General features: G+C 42.5%; 1 protein-coding gene across 1 annotated transcript in view; it reads right to left on the bottom strand.

The window, feature by feature from the left end:
- Positions 1-22,219, bottom strand: part of ABCG4 (ATP binding cassette subfamily G member 4) — a 365,340-nt gene that overhangs the window by 302,628 nt on the left and 40,493 nt on the right. Inside the window, exon 3 of the mRNA XM_075840823.1 lies at positions 14,655-14,772. Within this exon, the coding sequence (XP_075696938.1) occupies positions 14,655-14,772 (118 nt within the window). The remainder of the gene's footprint in view (positions 1-14,654; positions 14,773-22,219) is intronic.

The raw sequence follows: 22,219 nt of genomic DNA, 5'->3' as shown, positions 1-22,219 counted from the left end.
ATCCTACAATCTATTGGTATCTGTTACCATCATATTACGATACCATTAATACCAACATGTCGTTTTCCCAAACACCACAGCGGTCAAGAGCCGAAATGGCAGCAATGGTTTTTGGAGACTCAAATCACGCTGATTTGTCCTATTCCAATTCATCTCTACACAATAGATTTAAGGAATTGGAAAAATTATCAGTCACTGAAACCAAAGTGTGGTGGGATCTAACCACACTGCAGAATTACATCTCAAAAAACATGATCCCTCGGGGTCTGAGATTAAGAAAAATGCCTACACATAACTATTCGGATGAATTTTCAAAGGAATGGAATAACATCTTGACGGATTGTTCACTCAATCTCATGCGGCTTATTACAAAGCAAGAGAATATTAAACTAGTGGAATTACAAAAGGACATTAGCAAAGTTAGGGATGAGATCAATTCATTCTCCAGCTGACCAGACTTCGCCCTGCTACAAAAACGCACGGAAGATCACCTGGAGCAATTGGAGAAATCAATTGCTGAAACCAAAAAATCAAAGTTTCATAGAGATACCCAGGATTACAATAACAATGAAGTCTATACGTGGCATCGTTCCAATTACAACAGATTCAAGACCAAATCAATCTTGAGGAATAGACGGTCTCCACACAACCGTTCCCTCAACTCCCACAGAGTCAGTTTCAGCTCCACTGAACCTGAAACTACAGATGGGGCAGAAGGAGAATCAGACACGGACACGTCTAGATACAACCAACGATCTAGATCCAACTTCAAACGCACTCGAGATGTTTCAAAAAACGGAGGAGGAGGGGGGGCCGAAAGCATCAATCCAGCCGACATCATATTGCCCCGCAGACTGAGGAACCAGAGATACTAAGAACTCTTGATGTTGTTAATCTCTCATCAGTGTCATTAACTCAAGCTCAGATTCATGTTCTTTCACTAGGACTTAATTTCGTACCTAATTCTAATTTTGACCTATTCCACACTTTGCTTGATATTAATAAGTTTGTACGCAATCTTACCGTTAAGAGACACTTCTCAACCTCACAAGAGCCTTCATCCATCTCTCCATCAGAAACACTGATAACAGTTTCACCAGTCAATGTATATCGGAAATTATCGTTTCAGGAACAAACCACACTCTTACATCTGGAGGATTTAGCTGGACATTACACCAACCCATCTCCTCTCTCTCTGTATCCAAATTTGAAACCAAGAACCCAGGATTCTACCCTATTCATTCTCGCACAGAGTCTATGGACACTTTCCAGCAAATTGTAGAACGTGAGCTGTTTAAAATTCAAGAAGCAGTTAAAAATGACATCTCCTCACATAACCTTACATTACTTGACAAACGGGCTATTAAATCCTTACACGACAACCAGGACATAGTCATTCGCATGGCTGATAAGGGAGGTAGTGTCACCGTGTTAGACAAGGATATGTATATCAACCAAATCATGTTATTGTTAAATGACACAGATACGTACACCAAGCTGCAAGAAAATCCAACTGACATGTTTCACAACACTTTAAAACAGATATTAGATAAAGGTTTAAATTTGGGCATTTTCACAACTAAAGAACTTAAATATCTGTCAGTGGAACACCCGATAGTTCCCATCCTTCATGCACTTCCTAAAACACATAAGGGTTTGAATCCCCCTCCCATGCGACCCATCGTCTCGGGTATAGGCTCTCTTACAGAAAAGATTTCCGAATGGTTGGATACTTTTCTCCAGCCTTTAGTCATCAGAATTCCGGGATATCTCAAGGACACCAAGGATGTCCTACAGGCATTCCACAAGAAAACTTGGCAATGTGATTTCACCTGGCTTACCTGTGACGTTGTTGCCCTCTACACCAGCATCCCTCGAGATGTTGCTCTAGAGGCCCTCAGGCATCACCTCCACAAATACAGTGGATACGACTCTAAATGCAATCATTTCTAATACAAATTACTCAGTATCTCATGACGCACAACTATTTTAGTTTCACAAATCAATTTTATTTACAAAAATGTGGTGTTTCTATGGGGGCCAAATTCTCCCCCTCCATTGCCAATCTCACCATGGCATGGTGGGAGGAACATTACATCTATTCTCCAACCAACCCTTTTCTTCACCACATACATTGGTATGGCAGATACATTGATGACCTCCTACTCATATGGGAGGGAGATGTATCTGTCATACCGCTGTTCATGTCCTTTATCAACACCAATGGATCCAATCTCAAATTTACCTTTCATTTTAACTCCACGTGCATCAACTTTCTAGACCTAAGTTTTTCATGTAAAATTGGTGACTTAATTCAGTCTAACATCTACTGCAAACCAATATCAGGAAACACCATACTGCATGCACTAAGCTGCCATCCCATGCACACGGTTTCTGCCATTCCCATCGGTGAACTCACACGCGCCAAACGTAATTGTAGTTCCCACATGAGTTATACCAAAGAAGAGTCTATTATCTGCAACAGGTTAAAAGCAAGAGGCTATAAGGACTGGACCCTATCAAGGGCCAAAAACATAGTCGCAACCAAAAATAGAGATTCCCTTATATTAATGGATAATACTCAAACCATTCCAACCCAGAGTCAAAATATTCCAACTCTCGTATTGCAATACAGTAAGCAGTTCAACACCATCAAAAATATGGTGTTGAAATACATCCCCTTACTGTACGACGATCCAATATTAGAGAACCTCTTAAAAAATGGATGTAGAATAGTATCTCGTAGAGCACAAACCTTGGGCAACATATTGTCTCCATCATTACTGCCAACCAATAACCCTAAACCTACATGGCTAACATATAAAGGATTCTATAAGTGTGGGATTAATCCCTGCAAAGTTTGCACTTTTGCCAAAATTAATAAACAATACTCTAACTCTTCAGAAACCACTACCTTTACGATTAAAACATACATGAACTGCAATAGTGACCATGTAGTGTATATTATCGAATGCACAATATGCAATCTCAAATATGTCGGCTGCACTACCAGGAAATTTAAAATTCGCATATTGGAACACCTCAGTTATATACGTAATGCATCCATCGTCAATATTTCCAATGCAGCCAGGCATTTTGTGACTTGCCACAATAGAAATGTTAGCTCTTTCTCCACATATGCCATTGAAAAGGTAAGGGGTACAAAAAGAGGGGGTGATTTAAAACAGCGTTTACTCACCAGGGAGGCCTTTTGGATTTACAGTTTGGAGACTCGCTTCCCCAAAGGACTCAACCTTAGGAAGGATCTCATGTTTCATTATTGAAATATCGAAATTCATATGAATCAGACTATAGAATCCATCACTGATTGTTTATGCCAACAAGTACATACACCTCATAAAAATCTTTCCTGAATGGCATTTACTGTAGTCCTGTTTTTATCGTGCCATTTCACATCAAGTTCCCATATACAAGGAAACTATATACTTACAATTTGCCATATGTACCAAGGTCAATCCAATTAGCTATATATTAACTGGCCATATCAGGTCATCATCATTATGTACCTATGCCACTATATTGATTGTATGTTTTTCCATGAGGATCAAGATCACATACATACTCTTCACTGTTATTTTTGACATCTTGTCATTTTTTCATATATCGATATTATTATCCATCAACAATTGGCTTTATTTGTTTTTATTTTGTTTCTTCATTAGAAAACTCATCTAATTTATATATATCATTATTGAACTATTATCATATTCATTATGACAATTTAATGCTCAATTAATTTTTAGATTAGTATCACAAATTATCAAGCAAATTTGAACTAGTCCAATATGCATTCAATGGCATTATAAGATCGTACACTATATTTTGTAAATGGATTTATAGCTTACTTCTTGGGATCTCAGATTTATAGTCTATGACATTAGCCTATTTTTTCTCATGATAACAGTATTATTACCAGCCATTAGTCGGTTTTATCCAATTCGAATTAATTTTCTAACATCAGTCTATGCATAATAATACCATCTGCACATGATTTTTTCTTATGGTTATATATACAACTATTGTTTATTCATTTGTTTGGTTTTTTAGGTATGTAATTAGCAATATTTATCATTACACTGTCTCATGACAATGTGACTTGCATCGATTAGCTATAAAACGCAATTAAGGTATACCATCGTAACTCACTGAATGTCCCCTTCTATGAATACTCACATTTTTTCATTCTCCAACTCTGCTGTTCTGTCTATTACCATTATTGACTATCAGCGGGCTTTAACTGATTTAATTTGATGCTCTTTCCATCAGCAAATACAGCTTGTTTTGCATACTATATCAGACCATATTCACACTCACTGAGCTGTGTTAATGTGCATTTTTTTTATCAGCTCTTTATCCGTTGCGGTTCGCTCGGCCACAGAGATGTTTCTCTGTGATACCGACAGGTTATCTGATGCATTTTTGGGTTTATATCTTTGAGCCACTCGTTTCCATTCATATTAACTAATTTACCTAATATAATGTGCATTTGTTTTAGACCGATAGATTTCTTGAACAACTATTAACACAAGTGATTTGAATTATCACAGACCATGAATATTCTATAATACTACAGCATCTTTGATCCTTCTTCATTTCTGTTTTAATCTCTTTATATCTTCTCACACTTTTTAATGTTTCGATTTGTCAACATGTCATGTTTGCTTTTCATGTATGTATAAGTATCGACAAGGCCGTGTGTCTCAGTCTCTTTCGTATGCACTCATTTATGATATACGGGCTTACCACCTTCCATCATCAACGCTATTGTTACACTTATATACGTTATTTTTCTTATTATATTACACCAATATTGTATTTTTAATATACACATGATGGCTAGGTTTTGAACTAGTTTTGGTTCGCATCCATTCATACTATTAGCCACTCCTTAATTCTTGGTATCTACCAATTACCAGCATTTGCATATTGGCCTCTCCCGCTGATTGATCAGCATATAAGGATATCTCAGACACACGGTCTTTAACTCATTTGCCATGACTAAGAACGCAGATTGCGTTCGAAACGCGTAGGCTCAGGTTCAAGCCCTGACTACTCACACCTTGGGACTGCGTCTCCCTTCTGTTTTATTCTTTCTCCAATAAACTTGGGACTTCGGTTTCCCTTTTAACTCACCATCAGCGCTGGATCAATTCTTCTCTACAATTGCTGTCTTACACCGCGGGCTGTCGCGGGGATCCGATTGACGCTGTCAGGAGACGCACACCGGTGAGCTGGAGGTTCTCTCCCTTTTCTATATTCTTTACATGTTGTTTGGCAAAGTCTAATCTAGCCTTTCTATTATTGAGGCTCATTAATGGTTTACTCCTTGTGGTGAACCCTCTGTATTTGCTCTCATGAAGTCTTCTCTTTATGGTAGACTTAGATACTGATACACTTACTTACAGGAGAGTGTTCTTCACTTGAGTAGATGTTGTGAATGGGTTTTTCACCATGGAAAGGATTCTGTGATCATCCACCACTGTTGTCTTCCGTGGATGTCCATGCCTTTTGGAGTTCACAAGATCACAACTGCGCTCTTTTTTTTCAAGAATGTACCAAACTGTTGATTTGGCCACTCCTAACGTTTGTGCTCTCTCTGATGGATTTCTTCATTTTTTTCAGCCTAACGATGGTCTGTCTCACTTGCATTGAGAGCTCCTTTGACCTCATGTAGTGGGTTCACAGCAACAGCTTCCAAATGCAAATGCCACACCTGGAATCAACTCCAGACCTTTTACCTGCTTAATTGATCATGGATTAACGAGGGAATAGCCCATGCAGCCCATTAAATTTGTTTTTGAGATAATTGTCCAATTATTTTTGGTCCTATATAGAGGCAGCTATATATTAAAGAGTTGTAATTCCTAAACCCTTCCTCAAATTAGGATGGGAATACCCTCAAATTAAAGCGACAGAGTCTGCACTTTAAGCCTATTTTGATTATATTAATGTATATTCAATATGTTTTGGTAAATAGCCAAAATGCCAAAACTTGTGTCACTGTGCAAATAATTCTGGACCTAACTGTAATCTTTAATGTCCTGGAACAGAGAAGGCCACCAGTAATGACAAGAAATTAAATCTAGTGTTTTCCGAATGACAGAGTTTCCTGTGAAATTTGAGGAATGTCCCCAAAGAACGATTGCTTTTCTTTGACTAGAAGGACCAAAAGTACTGGAGGAATTTTGAGAACTTCTGCTGGTACCACTGACAAAATGTGACTGATAAATTTAGGTTCAGGGTCGCAAGGAGCGAGATAAGGCATTAGCTTTAATGTTTTTGGCAGCTAGTCGATAATGGAGAAAGAAGTTAAATCTTGAGAAAAACAAAGTCCAAACTGTTTGGCGAGGGTTTACTCGATGTGCCGTTTGCAGATACAATACAATTTTGTGGTCGGTGTAGATAGTGATGGGCTGGTGACCCCCTACTAGCAAATGTATCCATTCTTCGAGAGCCAATTTGATGGCTAAGAGTTCTCGGTCTTCATGCCATAATTTTTCTCAGCAGGAGAGAAGGCCTTTGAGAAGAATCCACATGAAAGGGTTTTACCTCTTTATCTTTTTTTTCTGAGAAAGAACAGCGTCCACTCCTACAGATCAGGAATCCACCTCCAGATTCCACAGGAAAGGGTTATGCCGTTATATTTTATCTGAGAAAGAACAGCGTACATTCCTACAGATAATACTAGTATATCCACCTCCAGGATGAATGGTTTGCTGAGACCCGGTCTAGGAAGGACTGAGGCAGAGGAGAAGGCATGTTTTAGGTTGAGGAAAGCAGAATCGGCTTCAGGAGTCCAAATTTTGGCATTGACCCCTTTTTAGTGAGGGCTGAGATGGGTGCGACCAGGGAAGATAAAAAAGTAATGAAATGTTGAAAGTAATTAGCAAGTCCTAGAAATCGTTGAATGGCTGTGAGTCCTTGGGGATAAGGCCATTTAAATACTCCAATTGAAGTCCTTGATCAGAGATTCTATATCATTGGAAAGGCAGAAAGGATCTTTTGAGAAGACATTTTTCTAACTTAGCATATGGATGAGTCTCTTTAAGTCATTGCAGGACCAGACGCGTTTGCTTGCGATGAGTACAAAGATCTAGACAGAAAAACAAGAATGCATCCAAATATACCACAATAAAACTGTAAAGAAGATCTCAGAAAATATTGTCAACAAGTTCTTTACTGAGACCAAATGGCATGACCAGATATTCAAAGTGTCCAGCTCTAGTGTTAAACACAGATTTTCCCTCATCCCCTTCATGGATACGAACCAGATTGTAAGCACCATGTCAATCTAGCTAGGTGAAAATCTTATGGTCCTTACAGTCGGTCAAGGAATTTGGAAATTAGTCCAGTGTAGTCAATACAGGGCCGTAAAGTACCTCCCTTTTTCTTGATGAAAAAGAAGCATGAAAATGAAACATGGCTTCTGTCTCAGGTTTAGACAATGGATATACTCTACCACAAGGAGGAGTAGAATTGGGTATAAAGTCAATTGCATAATTGTACGATCTGTGAGGGGAACGAGTCTCTGCTTGGTGTTCACAGCATAACTGTTTTAGGTTTTGGGCAAACCGTCCAGAACCTGTTCCACAGGCTGAGGGCTGGGAGAACGGTTGACAGACTGACATTGTTGAGGACAGGTTTAACCCCATCAGGTTATCTGAGCAGAGGTCCAATGCATCACTGGAAGATCCAGGAGTAGAGGACTGAGGGAATTTTAGAAGGAGATTCATTTATGATGGAGTGCTCCTACTTGCATTGTGATAGGCTCAGTAATCTGGTGGATAATTTCAGATAGTAATTTACCAACCCACTGATGCAATAGAAAGCAACTTGTCCAGTTGGAGCACATGGATCTTGTAGCAGGTAACCAGAGATTGGCAGAGAAAGTTTCCTGCAGAGCCAGAATCCAGAAATGCTTGGACTGTGAAGCGAACTCCATCAGTGGACAAAATGACAGGTACAGTAAATTTTTGAGAGGCAAATTCACTGCCTAGTGTAGCCTATCCTACTTGCCTTAGGAATTGTAGTTTCCCTGACTCACCGGACAATCAGTAAGAATTTTTCCGCCAGTGCAGACACAGGTTATTGGTGCATTTTCTTAGGCATTCTTCTGCTGGGAGCTTTCTTCTCTTCACCTGCATGGGTTAATCCTGACGAGTCGGGGAAGAGACTAGAAGAGGTCCCTAAAAAGTGGATGCCAGCCAGGGTACCCAAAGGGCACGACTCGTTTCACCCGGTCTTTCATGAAAAGGAATGTCAATGCGGTTGGCCAAGGATATCAAGTTGTCCAATGTAGTGGGTAGATCTCGAACTGCAAATCCATCCTTGATGCGGCTTACCAGACCTTCACAAAAACATAGGGACAGAAGATTTGTTGTTCCATTGTAACTCCGTAGCTATGGCGCAAAACTAGGTAGAATATTGTCCTACAGTAGAAGTGCCTTGGTAAAGTTTGAGTAGTGATGAAGCCACAGATGATGACCGATCTTGTTCTTCAAACACTTTTTAAGTGTCCCCAGGAACGTTTGAATGTTAAAAATGATAGGACTGTTCTGTTCCCATAATGGAGATGACCAGGCCAGAGCCTCTCCAGACAGAAGAGACAAGGTCAGAAGTAAATTGATGCGCCATACAGGACCGTACCGTCCATGAGGGGAGATGAACTTCTCGCCTCAAGCAGCGGCCTGCTGCCTCTCTGAGAGGGCGGCGGCGCCACTGAAACCAGCCGCCACCCCCTTCTGCAGTATAATTGTACCTGCGTCTATAGGACGCAGATATAATTACATGCATAAGTGCTGCATAAGCATGCTGCTTGCGTCGTTGAATGGCAGGGTAAGGCACCTTTCAATGACAGTGGCTCTATATACAGGGGGCTATATGTGGGGCACTATCTACAAGGGGGGCTATGTGTGGGGCACAATCTACAGGGGGGCTATATTTGGCAAACAATTTACAGGGGGCTATATGTGGGGCAGTATCTGCAGGGGGGCTATATGTGGGTCACTATATACAGCAGGGGTATGTGTGGGGCACTATATACAGGGGGCTATATGTGGGGCACTATCTACAGGGGGGCTATATGTGGGTCACTATATACAGCAGGGGTATGTGTGGGGCACTATATACAGGGGGCTATATGTGGGGCACTATCTACAGGGGGGCTATATGTTGGGCACTATCTACAAGGGGGGCTATATGTGGGGCACTATCTACAGAGGGCCTATATGTGTGGCACTATCTACAGGGGGGCTATATGTGGGGTACTATCTAAAGGGGCTGCATGTGGGGCACTATCTACTGGGGCTACTATCTACAGGGGGATCTAGTAGGGCACAATCTACAAGGGGTTCTATGGGGGCCACTATCTACAGGGGGCTCTATGAGGGGCACTATCTACAGGGTGCTCTATCGGGGCACTATCTACAGGATGCTCTATGGGAGGTACTATCTACAGGGGTTCTATGGGGGCACTATCTACAGGGGGTTCTATGGGGGCACTATCTATATGGGGGCCACTATCTACAGGGGGCTCTATGGGGGGCACTATCTACAGGGGGCTCTATTGGGGCACTATCTACAGGGGGCTCTATGGGGGCACTATCTATATGGGGCTCTATGGGGCAGTATCTACAGGAGACTCTCTATGGGGCAATATGTATGTGGGGCACTGTCTACAGGGGGTTTTATGTTGGGCACTGTCTACAAGGACTTTATGTGGAGCACTGTCTACAGGGGGTTCTTTGTGGGGCACTATCTACAGGGGGTTCTATGTGGGACACTGTCTACAGGGGGCTCCATGTGGGGCACTATTAACAGAGGGCTCTATGGGGGGCACTATCTACAAGGGGCTCTATGGGGGTGCTATCTACAGGTGCACTGTGTGTGTGTGTGTGTGTGTGTGTGTGTGTGTGTGTGTGTGTGTGTGTGTGTGTGTGTGTGCATGTGGGACACAGTGTGCGGTGCTATTATACTCAGGGACACAGTCTATGGTGCCACTATTTTATCTTTGTTTACAGGTGCAGAAATGTTTGAAAAGTGAGAAGATGAAGACATCCGACCGGCATACTACAGAAATGGGCTGAGGCAGGGAGAAGTCATCATAGAGAGAATACCTATAAACATATATGTAAACATATTTGTATCCAAATCAGAAAATAACTAATAGCACACAATTTGTACCATACAAAAATTTATTTCTTTATTCGAAATAGCATAATAGCAAGTTGGCCATAAAGACACACCACTATTCACAGTGTGAGCAAGTGAACAGAATGTGTGAACAAGTGACCAGTGATCGTACAAGCACTGCACCCCCTTCAAAACAGCTGATTGGTGGGGGTCCTGGCAGTCGGATTCCGGCCCACCAGTTATTGATGGCCTATCCTGAGGATAGGCCATACATTTTTAGGGACTGGACAACCCCGTTAAACCTACCATGTGTTAAACTTAGATACAGAGCCCATCAGACAGGATCACACTGTGATGCTGTCTACTGGGCCCTGTGGTATTTAAGCCAACCACATGCTAGGCTTAGATACATGGCCCATGTGGGATCCTGTCTGATGGGCCCTGTAGCTAAGCCTACCCCATGGTAGGCTTAGATACAGGGCCCCAGCAGACAGTAATATTATACTATATAAGGCTACAGCAGACAGTAATCTTATACTGTATAAGATTACTATCTGCTGGACCCTGTATCTAAGCCTACCTTGTGGTAGGCTTAGATACAGGGTCCAACAGGCAGTATCACAAATGGGCCCTGTATCTCAGCCTACCACATGTATTACTAATGTTTTTTTGTTTGTGTTTTTCTACATATTCTCTTCACATTGTGTCCGACCGGGGGGGGGGGGGGGGTTCAGTTTACCTCTAAGTTCTGGAGAGCCCTCTGTAAACTCCTGGATGTGAGTTTGGACTTTTCCTCTGCCTATCACCCCCAGTCCAATGGGCAAGTTGAGAGGATCAACCAGATCATGGAAAATTATCTCCGCCACTTCATCTTTTCACAGCACGATAACTGGGTACAGCTTCTTCCCTGGGCCGAGTTTTCTTACAACAACCACACAAGTGAGTCCACCACTTCCACTCCGTTTCACATCGTGTACAGTCAACATCCCAGAGTTCCTCTTCCTGTATCAACTTCATCTCAGGTACCCGCTGCTGACTCTGCATATGGGGACTTCCTGCAAATCTGGCAACAGACCCGGTCCTCTATTTTGCTGGCGGTAGATCGCATGAAGCGAAAGGAAGATACCAAGAGAAGAGAGCCGCCTCAGTATCTTCCTGGAACTAAGGTCTGGCTGTCCGCTCGGAACATTCACTTGAGGGTGCCTTCATACAAGTTTGCTCCCAGGTTCCTTGGTCCTTTTGAGATCCTGCAACAAATTAACCCTGTCTCCTATAAGCTGCGGCTGCCCCCTATCCTCAGGATCCCTAACTCCTTCCATGTGTCCCTCCTGAAACCAGTGGTCCTGAACCGCTACAGCAAGACTTCTAGTTCCACAGTTGCTCCCAGCGGTCCTTCTGATGTATTCGAGGTAAAGGAGATCCTGGACCGCAAGAGGGTAGGAGGAAGGATTTTCTATTTGGTGGACTGGAGAGGGTTTGGTCCTGAGGAGAGGTCCTGGGAGCCAGAAGAGAACCTCAGCGCCCCTACTCTTATTAAAAAGTTATTCTCTCACTCTGGCCCCAAGAAGAGGGGGCGTAAGAGGGAGGATACTGTAGCGCCCATGGCCGCGGGCCGTCAGGTTTACTCACCTCCCGACGCCCGCAGCCATAGATCTGTGAGCGCTGGCCTCCGTCTCCCTCCTAGGAGATGCCAGCGCTCACTTCCGTTCCGTTTGGCTGGGTCCCGTAGGGTGCGCGCGCACGCTCGCGCCCGGCCTTAAAGGGCCAGCGTGCGCAATTAGGAAATCATCATCACTATCAACTGCCACGATTTCCTGGTCTATAAGAAGGCCCCTGGTCTTCTAATCCTTGCCTGAGCATTGTTAGTCTTTCCCAGTCTGTCTCGCAAATGGTCCCTTAGTGTCTCCCGTTCCAGCTGTTACCCGTGCCCTGTTACCGTTCCTGTATTCCGTATTGTTCCTGTGCCTACCAGCGTTCAAGTGTCTTCCGCCACGACAAGTGCCATCTGCCACGTCAAGTGTCATCTGCCACGTCAAATGTATTCTGCCACGCCATGTGCCATCTCCCACGTCAAGTGTCATCTGCCACGTCAAGTGCCATCTGCCACGTCAAGTGTCTTCTGCCACGTCTAGTGTCTTCTGCCACGTCAAGTGTCTACCGCTTCATCGGATACTGCCCGCCACGTCTGGCGCCACTTGCCGCACCTGCCTCCATCCGTGCTGAAGCCACAGTCACCGCCTGGACTATTTCAGGTACCCAAGCATTACTGACTGCCATTTACTTCCGCATAGACTGTGACCTGGTCAGCTGCCTCCCCGCTACGGCGGAGCGGCCTAATGGGTCCACATACCCTGTGTCCGTGACACCCCTGCTTAGTTCGATAACGTTTACTAGGAATATTTGGAAATTGTCCAACACACGGTATTCTTTGTCCTCCTTAAAATCCCTAATGACACCCTTTTTATTTAATCCCTCCTTACCCGAGAGCCTTACTGCAAGAATGACCCAGCCTTGGTCAAGAGCTGGTCTATTTTACTTTGCCGACATTGTAGACCCCTGTCAGCTAACTTTTTTACCGTTTCCAACGTTACAGTCTAAATACAGGTTACCAGATAACTCATATTTTAGTTATTTGCAAATTACCCATTTTGCTAATTCCCTGCGATCCGAAACTTGTTTCTCTAAGCCCACACCCTTTGAAATGCTTTGTAAAACAACCGTCTCAACTAGGGGTTTAATATCTGCGATATATGCTATCCTCTCCAGTTCGTCTGTATCTACGGATGCCAAGCACGAATATATGGTTAAGTGGGAGACTTATCTAGGTAGGGAACTCCCCATGTCGCTGTGGCAAATCATCTGGTCCCAGGCGGCGAAGTCGTCCCTCTGTGCGGCATATAAAGAGAACCAATATAAGATTTTGATGCATTGGTATCACACTCCAGAATTCCTTCATCTAATTTTTCCCCTAGTATCGGATAGATGTTGGAGATGCCGCAGCGACATAGGGACACTTCCTCACATCTTTTGGGACTGTCGGTTGCTGCGCCCCTTTTGGACAGAGGTTGGGGACCTTATCCATAGAGTTATGGGGATTAGACTAACATTGCAAGCCCTGACCTATCTCCTCAATGTACCACCCAGATGTTGGAGGAAAGTCCAGTCCCGGTTGTTACTTCATATTCTTACTGCCGCGAAATGTCTTATTGCAGCTCATTGGAAACGCATTACTCCTCCTATGCTGAATGCTCTTCATAATAGAATTAGGGATGTCAGGAGAATGGAATCACTGACAGCCTCACTGAACAATCACATGGAATGCTTTACAAGTGTGTGGCTGCCGTGGGATATGTATGATTCTTCTAGACCACCATGACCTTCTTCAGTGCACTCATTGTACTCCTCTTAGATACAATAGTAAGACCAAGATATCTCCTAGGTTCCTCTTTTCCTCACCTTATCCTTACCCTTATGTACCTGTCTATTGTCTTGTTATAATTGTTTAAACAATTTCTTACTTTACACATGCAGAGTATACCGGTGTGAGGTAGCCTAGAGTGAAGCTCCTTATTCATTACTGTAAACTTCGGGCTGAAAGTAGCCATATCAATGTTTATATACCACAAAGATCATCTTTAGAAACTCCATTTTATGTATCTAAAAATATGTCTTCACTCTCTAATGTTGGTATAATGTACTGAACTTTGTACGGCCGAGACAATAGTTAAGGTCCTCTTCTGGAAGATCACTGTAATGTACAATTTTTCTTTTCCTATTTCTTTCTGTTTACCATTTTGTATTTGATGCTGCTCTCTTTATACCAATGAAAATAAAAAAAATATATCATTATAAAAATAAAAAATAAAGAGAGACGCGGTGCTGGTCAGGAGCCAGAGAACGACGTGGAGATGTGAGTATGAGTCTGTGGCAGGGAACTGCGGTCGTTATAAATATCTATGCAAATTCATCGCCATTAGGAACTTGCGCAGTGAATCATAGGCTGAGAATAGTGGGGTGCAATCAGGTGCTCTGTTAAGTAGAAACACTAGACCCACTATGACCCATTTCAAATTACTGTCAACGTGGTTTGAAATAAAAAAAAAATGTCTTTTAGAACTTACCATACACAATCATGGAGGTGGGTCTAACATGCATCAAAGAGTATATGGAACATGTACCTAGTCATGCATGAGAGTATAGAGCACATGAACTAAACTATCATATGCATGAAAGAATATATGGTCCTTAGACCTAACGAAACATTAAAGAATATGTTCAGTTCCTTTTTTTAAAATGTGTATGAAAAGATTTTAGTTGGCACAAATATACATGTAGTAATACCCAGGGCCGGTTTTAGGCAAAGTGTGGCCCTGGGTAAACTTGCAAGAGGGGACCCAAATTTAGTGAGTATTGACTCATTCCACCTCTTATTTTTCAGAGGTCCTGGGCAACTACTCCACTTTTCCTTTTGTAAAAGGTTTGATACCCATTGATCTTCTTACCTGTATCCAGCCAGAATGTTCATTAATGTGGATTTTCCAGCACCAGAAGGCCCCATAATTCCAATAAGTTCTCGATTGCAGAATATGCCAGACAAACATTTTAGGAGCGTCTTGTAACCTGAAAGGTCAGTAAGAGGACTTGTAAATCTTATTAAACTTAATTAGATAACTGACTCTGATAACTAAGCTGCTGAATGTAGAATAAAATGGAGATCAATATAGAAACATGTGTGAAGTTATTTGTGCGACATTACTGATGTTTCTATTACAACTTATTGAAAATGACACATTTTGTATGTAGACATTCTTGACTACTGTCTTCAATAAGAGGAAATAGAATATAATTCAAAAGACTAAGGCTTTGTGGAAAGGTCAGACGGAACATATGAACGGAGATCCAACGCAGATGTGAACGAAGCCTGATGGCCCTTTTACACTGGCCAATAGGTGCAGCACGCGCCGATCAACAAGACATTTGCACACCGCCTCCTGAATTGACTGCATTATTGATACAGTAAGGCGGAAACAATAATGCAGTAGACTGCGCTATTAATTCCGTAAAAGAAAAACGGAAACCTTATGGAACGGAGACAAACAGACACCATTTGCAACGGAAGCATTACCATTTAAATCAATGGTAATGCAAATGGAAGCTATGGTTTCCGTTTGCCTTTCCGCTGATGGATTCCTTCGATGGAAAGGTCTGATGGAACCCATTAACTGAAACAAACGCTGATGTGAACACACATTTACTGTATCAATAATGCAGTCAATTCAGAAGGTGGTGTGCAGAGAACTGCATGACTGATTTCTAGTGGGTGCAGGAGTGTTGCGCATCCCGTCTCACTCAAAAAAATTATCTATGTACATATACAGTTATTAACCCCTTAATGCAACAAGACGCACCTGTACGTCCTGTATTGCAGTGCTTTAAGGCACCGGGACGTACCGGTGCATCCTGGCTAAAAACTGTCACCCTGTCAAAGAACAGTTTATGACAGTTGACGGCACAGTAAGATGGCAGGGGACCAAAGACAGTGGTCCACGTCCAGGGCCAGTGATTGCTGTGATTGGTCAGTCACAGCAGACTGACCAATCACAGCTCCATGGGAATGTGTATGTGATGGTGCTGGCTCAGAAGCTGAGCCAGCGGCATCACCGCCGGGTATCGGCTGTCCGACACACCTCTGTAATGGCCAGGACTGGAGCTGGGCTCCGATCCGGCAAATTAACTCCTTAGGTTCAGCAATCAAAGATCGCTGCATCTAAGTGGCTTCTAGCCTGTCGGCAACCATGATGGTTGCCACAGGCGCGGGTGTCAGCTCTTTGTCACAGCTGACATCCTGCTCTAACGGTCAGGACCGGAGCTAGGCTCTGATCTTGCCGATTAACCCCTTAGATGCAGCGATCGCTGCATCTAGGTGGTTAGATCGCACCCTATGGTTGCTAATGGGGGTGCCGATGGTTGCTATGGCAACCGTAGCCTAACAATGGATTCCTAGTACAGAAGCCCATTAGGCCCAGCCGGCTTCATGCCTGCCCCCTAGTGGGACAAAAAAAAAGTTAAAACAAGTTAATAAAAATTTAGTAAAAATTAAAAATAAATAAAAGTTTCATGTTAAAAAACACTATAACAGCATTTTTCCCATAATAAGTCTTTTATTATAGGAAAAAACAGAAAAAGTACACATATGTGGTATCACCGCGTCCGTAACGACCCGATCTTTAAAAATATCATGCTATTTTACCCACAAGGTGAACACTGTAAAAATTTTTTAATAAAAAGCAATTCCAGAATCGCACTTTTTCTAGTCACTACCCCTCCCAAAACGGAAAAAAAGGAATATAAAAATTGCGTGTACCCCAAAATTGTACCATTAAAAACTACAGCTCATCCCATAAAAAACAAGCCCTCCCACAGCTTTTTTTGACGGACAAATAAAAAAGTTATGTCTCTCAGAATATGGCGACACAAAAAATACATTATTTGAAACAAAAGCGATTTTATTGCGCAGACGCTGCAAAAAATAAGAAAAACGACATACATATGGTATCGCCGTAATCGTATCGACCCACAGAATAAAGTTAAATTTTCATTCATTGCGCATGGCGAACGCAGTAAAAAAAAGAATAAAAAACTTCAGAATTGCTGGTTTTTGGTTACCTTGCTTGCCAAAAAATGAAATAAAAAGTGATCAAAAAATCGCATGTACCCCAAACTGGTACCAATGAAATCTACAGATTGTCCCACAACAAATAAGCCCTTACACAGCTCCAGTGGAAAAAAAATAAAAAAGTTCTGGCTCTCAGAATATGGTGATGCAAAATGTGCAGAGTGTTCCAAAAGCGGATAAGATTGGGCAAAATTTATCAGTGCAACACCAGCCACATATCTATAAATTATTATTTATTTACCGCATTATTATACCCTCTTATTATACCCTGATGTACCTAGCACAGCTTACATATGCCCCCATATCATAAGCTGAAATACCAGCAAAACCTGAAACAAAACTACCACTAAGCAAAATCTGCGCTCCAAAAGCCAAATGGCGCTCTATCCGTCTGAGCCATGCAGCGTGCCCAAACTGCAGTTTATATCCACATATATGGCATTGCCATACCCGGGAGAAACCGCTTAACAGTTTTGTCTTCAGTGACACGAACTGGGCACAAAATATTGTGCACTAAAATGGCATATACCTGTGGAAATTTGCAAATTTCACATTGCACCATCCACTGAGCATTCATTTCTAATAAAAAAAACAAAAAAACTGTGTGGTCAAAATGCTCACTACACCCCTTAAAAAATGCCTTGAGGGGTGCAGTTTCCAAAATGGGGGTCACTACTTGGGGGTTTGTTTTACTATTTGATCCCAGAGCCCTGCCATTGTGTGCTAATGCTGCGAAAATAACGAAAATAGGCCTCACATGCGCCTTTGAATTCTTAGCCCTGTCATATGTCCAGGCAAATGATAAATGCCTTGAGGGGTGTAGTTTACAAAATGGGGTCACTTTTCAGGGTTTTACACTCTACTCTGGTACCTAAGGGAGCTCTGCAAATACGACATGGCGCCCGTACACCAGTCCAGCAAAATCTGCTCTCTAAAAGCCAAATGGCGCTCCTTCCATTTTGAGCTCTGCCATGTGCCCAAACAGCAGTTTAGGGCCACACATGGGGTATTGCCGTACTTGGGAGAAATTGGGTAACAAATTGTGTGTTGTTTTTTCTCCTATTACCCCTTGTGGGGAAAAAAATGGGTGCAAAACTACATATTTTTGGGAATGAAAAAAAATAATCATTTTCACTGCCTCATTCTAATACAATCTATGAAACACCTGTGGGATCAAAATGCTCTCTACACCCCTAGATGATTACCCTGAGGAGTATAGTTTCCAAAATGGAGTCACTTCTAAGGGGTTTCTACTGTACATGCACCACAGGAGCTCTGCAAATGTGATATGGCGCCCAAAAAACAATCAACCAATATCTACATGCCAAGTAGCACTCCTGCCATTCTGAGCCCTGCCGTGTGTCCAAACAGCAGTTTATGACCACTTATGGGGTATTGCCGTACTCAGGAGAAATTGCTTTACAATTGTTGGGACACTTTTTCTCGTTTATTCCTTGTGAAAATGAATAAAAATGCAACATTTTAGTGGAAAGAATGTAGATTTTTATTTTCACTGCCTAATTCCAATAAATTTATCAAAAAAACAGCGTGGTCAAAATCCTCACAATACAGCTAGATAAATTCCATGAGCGGTGTAGTTTCCCAAATGGGGTCACTTTTGTGGGGTTTGCCCTATTTTGGCCCCTCAGTGGATTTGCAAATGTGACATGGCGCCGCAAACCATTCCAGCAAAACTTGAGCTCCAAAAGACAAATAGCTCTTTCTCTGTCCTTTCTCTGCCCTGCCGTGTGTCCACACAGAAGTTTATTACCGTATATGGGATATTGCTGTGCTCAGAGATTGCTTTACAAATGTTGGGGTGCTTTTTCTATTTTATCTATTGTATAAATGAAAAAATATGAGCTAAATCTACATTTTATTAGAAAAAATGTAGATTTTCAATTTCACGGTATAATTCCCATAAATCCTGCAAAACACATGTGGGGTCAAAACTATACACCTAGAAATATTCCTTGAGGGGTGTAGTTTCCAAAATGGGTAATTTTTTGGGGGTTTCCACTGTTTTGGTCCCTCCAGGGCGTTGCAAACACGACATGGCACGGAAAACTATTCCAGCAAAATCTGCTCTCCAAAATCAAAATGGTGCTCCTTCCCTTGTGAGCCCTGTCATGGGTCCAAACAGCAGTTTGTTACCACATATGGGGCATTGCCGTAATCGGTATAAGATGCTTTACAAATGTTGGGATGCTTTTTCACATTTATTCCTTGTAAAAATAAAAAATTTCAACGTTTTTTTAGAAAGATTTTCATTTTTACAGACTAATTCCAATAAGTTTAGTAAAGAAATTGTGGGGTCAAAATGCTTACTATACCCCTAGATAAATTTCTTGAGGGATGTTGTTTCCAAAATGGAGTCACTTTTGGGGGGTTTCCACTGTTTTGGCACCACAAGACCTCTCCAAACGTGACAGAGTGCTTAAAATATATTCAAAAAAAGGCGACCCCAAAATCCACTAGGTGCTCTTTTGCTTCTGAGGCCTGTGCTTCAGTCCAGTAGCGCACTAGGGCCACATGTGGAATATTTCTAAAAACTGCAGAATCTGGAAAATAAATATTGAGTTGCAATTCTCTGGTAAAACTTTCTGTGTTAAAGAAACAAATTTATTACAAATGAATTTTGGCAAAAAAATTTACATTTAAAATTCCCCCTCTACATTGCTTTAATTCCTGTGAAACGCCTAAAGGGTTAAGAAACGTTCTAAATTCTGTTTTGAATTCTTTGAGGAGTCTAGTTTTTAAAATGGGGTGATTTATGGGGACTTTCTAATATATAAGGCCCTCAAAGCCACTTAAGATCTGAACTGGTCTCTGAAAAAATAGCCTTTTGACATTTTCTTGAAAATGTGAGAAATTGCTGCTAAAGTTCTAAGCCTTGTAACGTCCTAGGAAAATAAAAGGACTTTTAAAAAACAATGCAAAGATAAAGTAGACATACGAGAAATGTTAACTAGTAACTATTTTGTGTGGTATTACTATCTGTCTTACAAGCAAATACATTTACATTTACAAAAATGCTATTTTTTGCAAATTTTCTCACAATTTTGGGGGGTTTTTCACAAATAAACACAAAATATATCGACCAAATTTTACCACTAACATAAAGTACATTGTGTCACGAGAAAACAATCTCAGAATAGTTTGGATACATAAAAGCATTCCAAAGTTATTATCACATAAAATGACACGTCAGATTTGAAAAAATTGGCTGCGTCCTTAACCCCTTCCCGCATTTTCACGTATAGTTACGTGATGGAAGCTGGTATTTTCCCGCAATTACACGTAACTGTACGTGAAAGAGATGGAGCTGGCTCACGAGCTGAGCCAGCGACATCACCGTCCGGTGACAGCTGTTTATACAGCTGGCACCCTGAGGTATCGGCCAGGACCGGAGCTAGCCCCTGATCTGACCGATTAACCCCTCACATGCTGCGTTCAATAGAGATCGCAGCATGTGAGGAGTTTATAGCCACCGGCACCCCAGCAACGTGATTGCTGGGTTGCCGGTGGCTGCAAAGGCGATCAGAGGCCTAATACTTACCTCCCGGTCTGCCAGTAACGGAATCCTCCTATACCCCATCGTCGGCGGGGCCCAAAAGGCTTCCGGTACCATTGGAAAGATGGCGCCGGCTCAGCTTCCGGCTCAGAAGCTGAGCCGGCGTCATCAGCAGTGGGTGTCCGCTGTATGTTACAGCGGACATCCCACTGTAAAGGCAGTAACCAGAGCTAGCTCCGATTCCTGCCATTAACCCCTTCAATGCAGCGATCCAATGCAATCGCTGCATCAAAGTGGTTTGTATGAAATCGGCAGCCTGCCATGTGATGGCAAAGCTGGTGACTGCTACTATGGCAACAGGAGGCCTAACAATGGCTTCCTATCTGCCATTACGTAAGCCGATTAGGCGCCGTCCGGAGGCGGAGCTTGATCGGCTTGCTGTCAGTGAACAACTGACAGTTCTAATACATTGCACTACATGTCAGATTTGAAAAAATTGACTGTGTCCTGAAGGCCGAAACAAGCTGCGTCCTTAAGGGGTTAAGGCCAAAACAGACTGTGTCCTTAAAGGGTTAAATCATACCACTATACCAGATGAAATAATACCCCCATACTGTTACTGATCACAACTCACTATTATAAGACCAATATTACCAATAATAACACAATATAAGGTACAAATAATACTGCCACACCATTACCACATAGTGACTGTATAATATCCCCATACTGTTACTGAATAATACCACCCCACCATAAGCACAGAGTGACTGAATAATACCCCCATACTGTTACTCAATAATACCTCCACACCATAAACAAATAGTTACTGAATAATACCCTCATACTGTTACCCCCATTCTGTTACTGAATATAAACCTGTAATGACGGGGTAGGGAGACAGACAGGTGAGCCTTAATCTACCCACCACTCAGTCCCTGCCTACTTGCATGGCCCATCCTAGGCGACGGCGTACAACTGGGCGACGGTCCCTACGCTCAATAAGTGCATGGCAGACCAACAGACAAGGGTACACAGAAGCTAAGGGAAATGGGGCAGTTGCCCATGGCAATACCGTGAGCAACAAGAGTAGTGAACGAGCCGAGTCAAACCAGGAGTGTACGAGGTACCAAACGCAGAGCAGGAGAGTAGTCAGTAAAGCCAGGGTCAATTTGAAGCAGAGCTCAATAGTACTAGCAGGAGCAGCAGAGCCAGGAAACCAGACAGAATCACAGGCAAAGGAGGAGCAGGAAATGAGGGTATAAAAAGACCGAGGGCGGGAGCTAGCTCCGTCTGGCCAGGCTGTGATAGGTTCTCCCACTCCTCAGCCTCCCAGCCTGAGTGGTAGCAGATCGAGTCAATCTAACAGACCTAGGCACAGATGCAGGCTGATTAACCACAGGCGTCGACAAAGAAACTATGTCAGGCAAATCCATTACAGTACCCCCCCCCCCTTTTATGAGGGGCCACTGGACCCTTCCTAGGTGGACCTGGCTTGTTGGGGAAATGTTTTTTACGGCCGTTATAGAGTCAATGAAAAACGGCTCCAAAAACGTCCCAAGAAGTGACATGCACTTCTTTTTCGCGTTAAAAAATGCCCCGTAGGAACAGAACGCTGTATTTCTCATTGAAATCAATGGGCAGATGTTTGGAGGCGTTCCGCTTCCATTTTTTCAGGCGTTTTTTGAGGTCTAAACGCCTTGAAATACACCTGTAAACACTCTGTGTGAACATACCCTAAGGAATCCCCGTCTGTGATGTAGAACTTTTTTCCTCTAGACTAAGCGAATGCCCCCATGTTCTTGTTACAGGCCTAGTTATAAAAAGATTTAGGTTGTGCGGTTTGTATAGGTACATGATTTTACATGGTACATGAT

This window comes from Rhinoderma darwinii, chromosome 10 (assembly GCF_050947455.1).
Source record: "Rhinoderma darwinii isolate aRhiDar2 chromosome 10, aRhiDar2.hap1, whole genome shotgun sequence".
Taxonomy (NCBI): Eukaryota; Metazoa; Chordata; class Amphibia; order Anura; family Rhinodermatidae; genus Rhinoderma; species Rhinoderma darwinii.
Note: the sequence above shows the minus strand (reverse complement) of the source record. Positions and strands in the feature narration are given on the sequence as shown.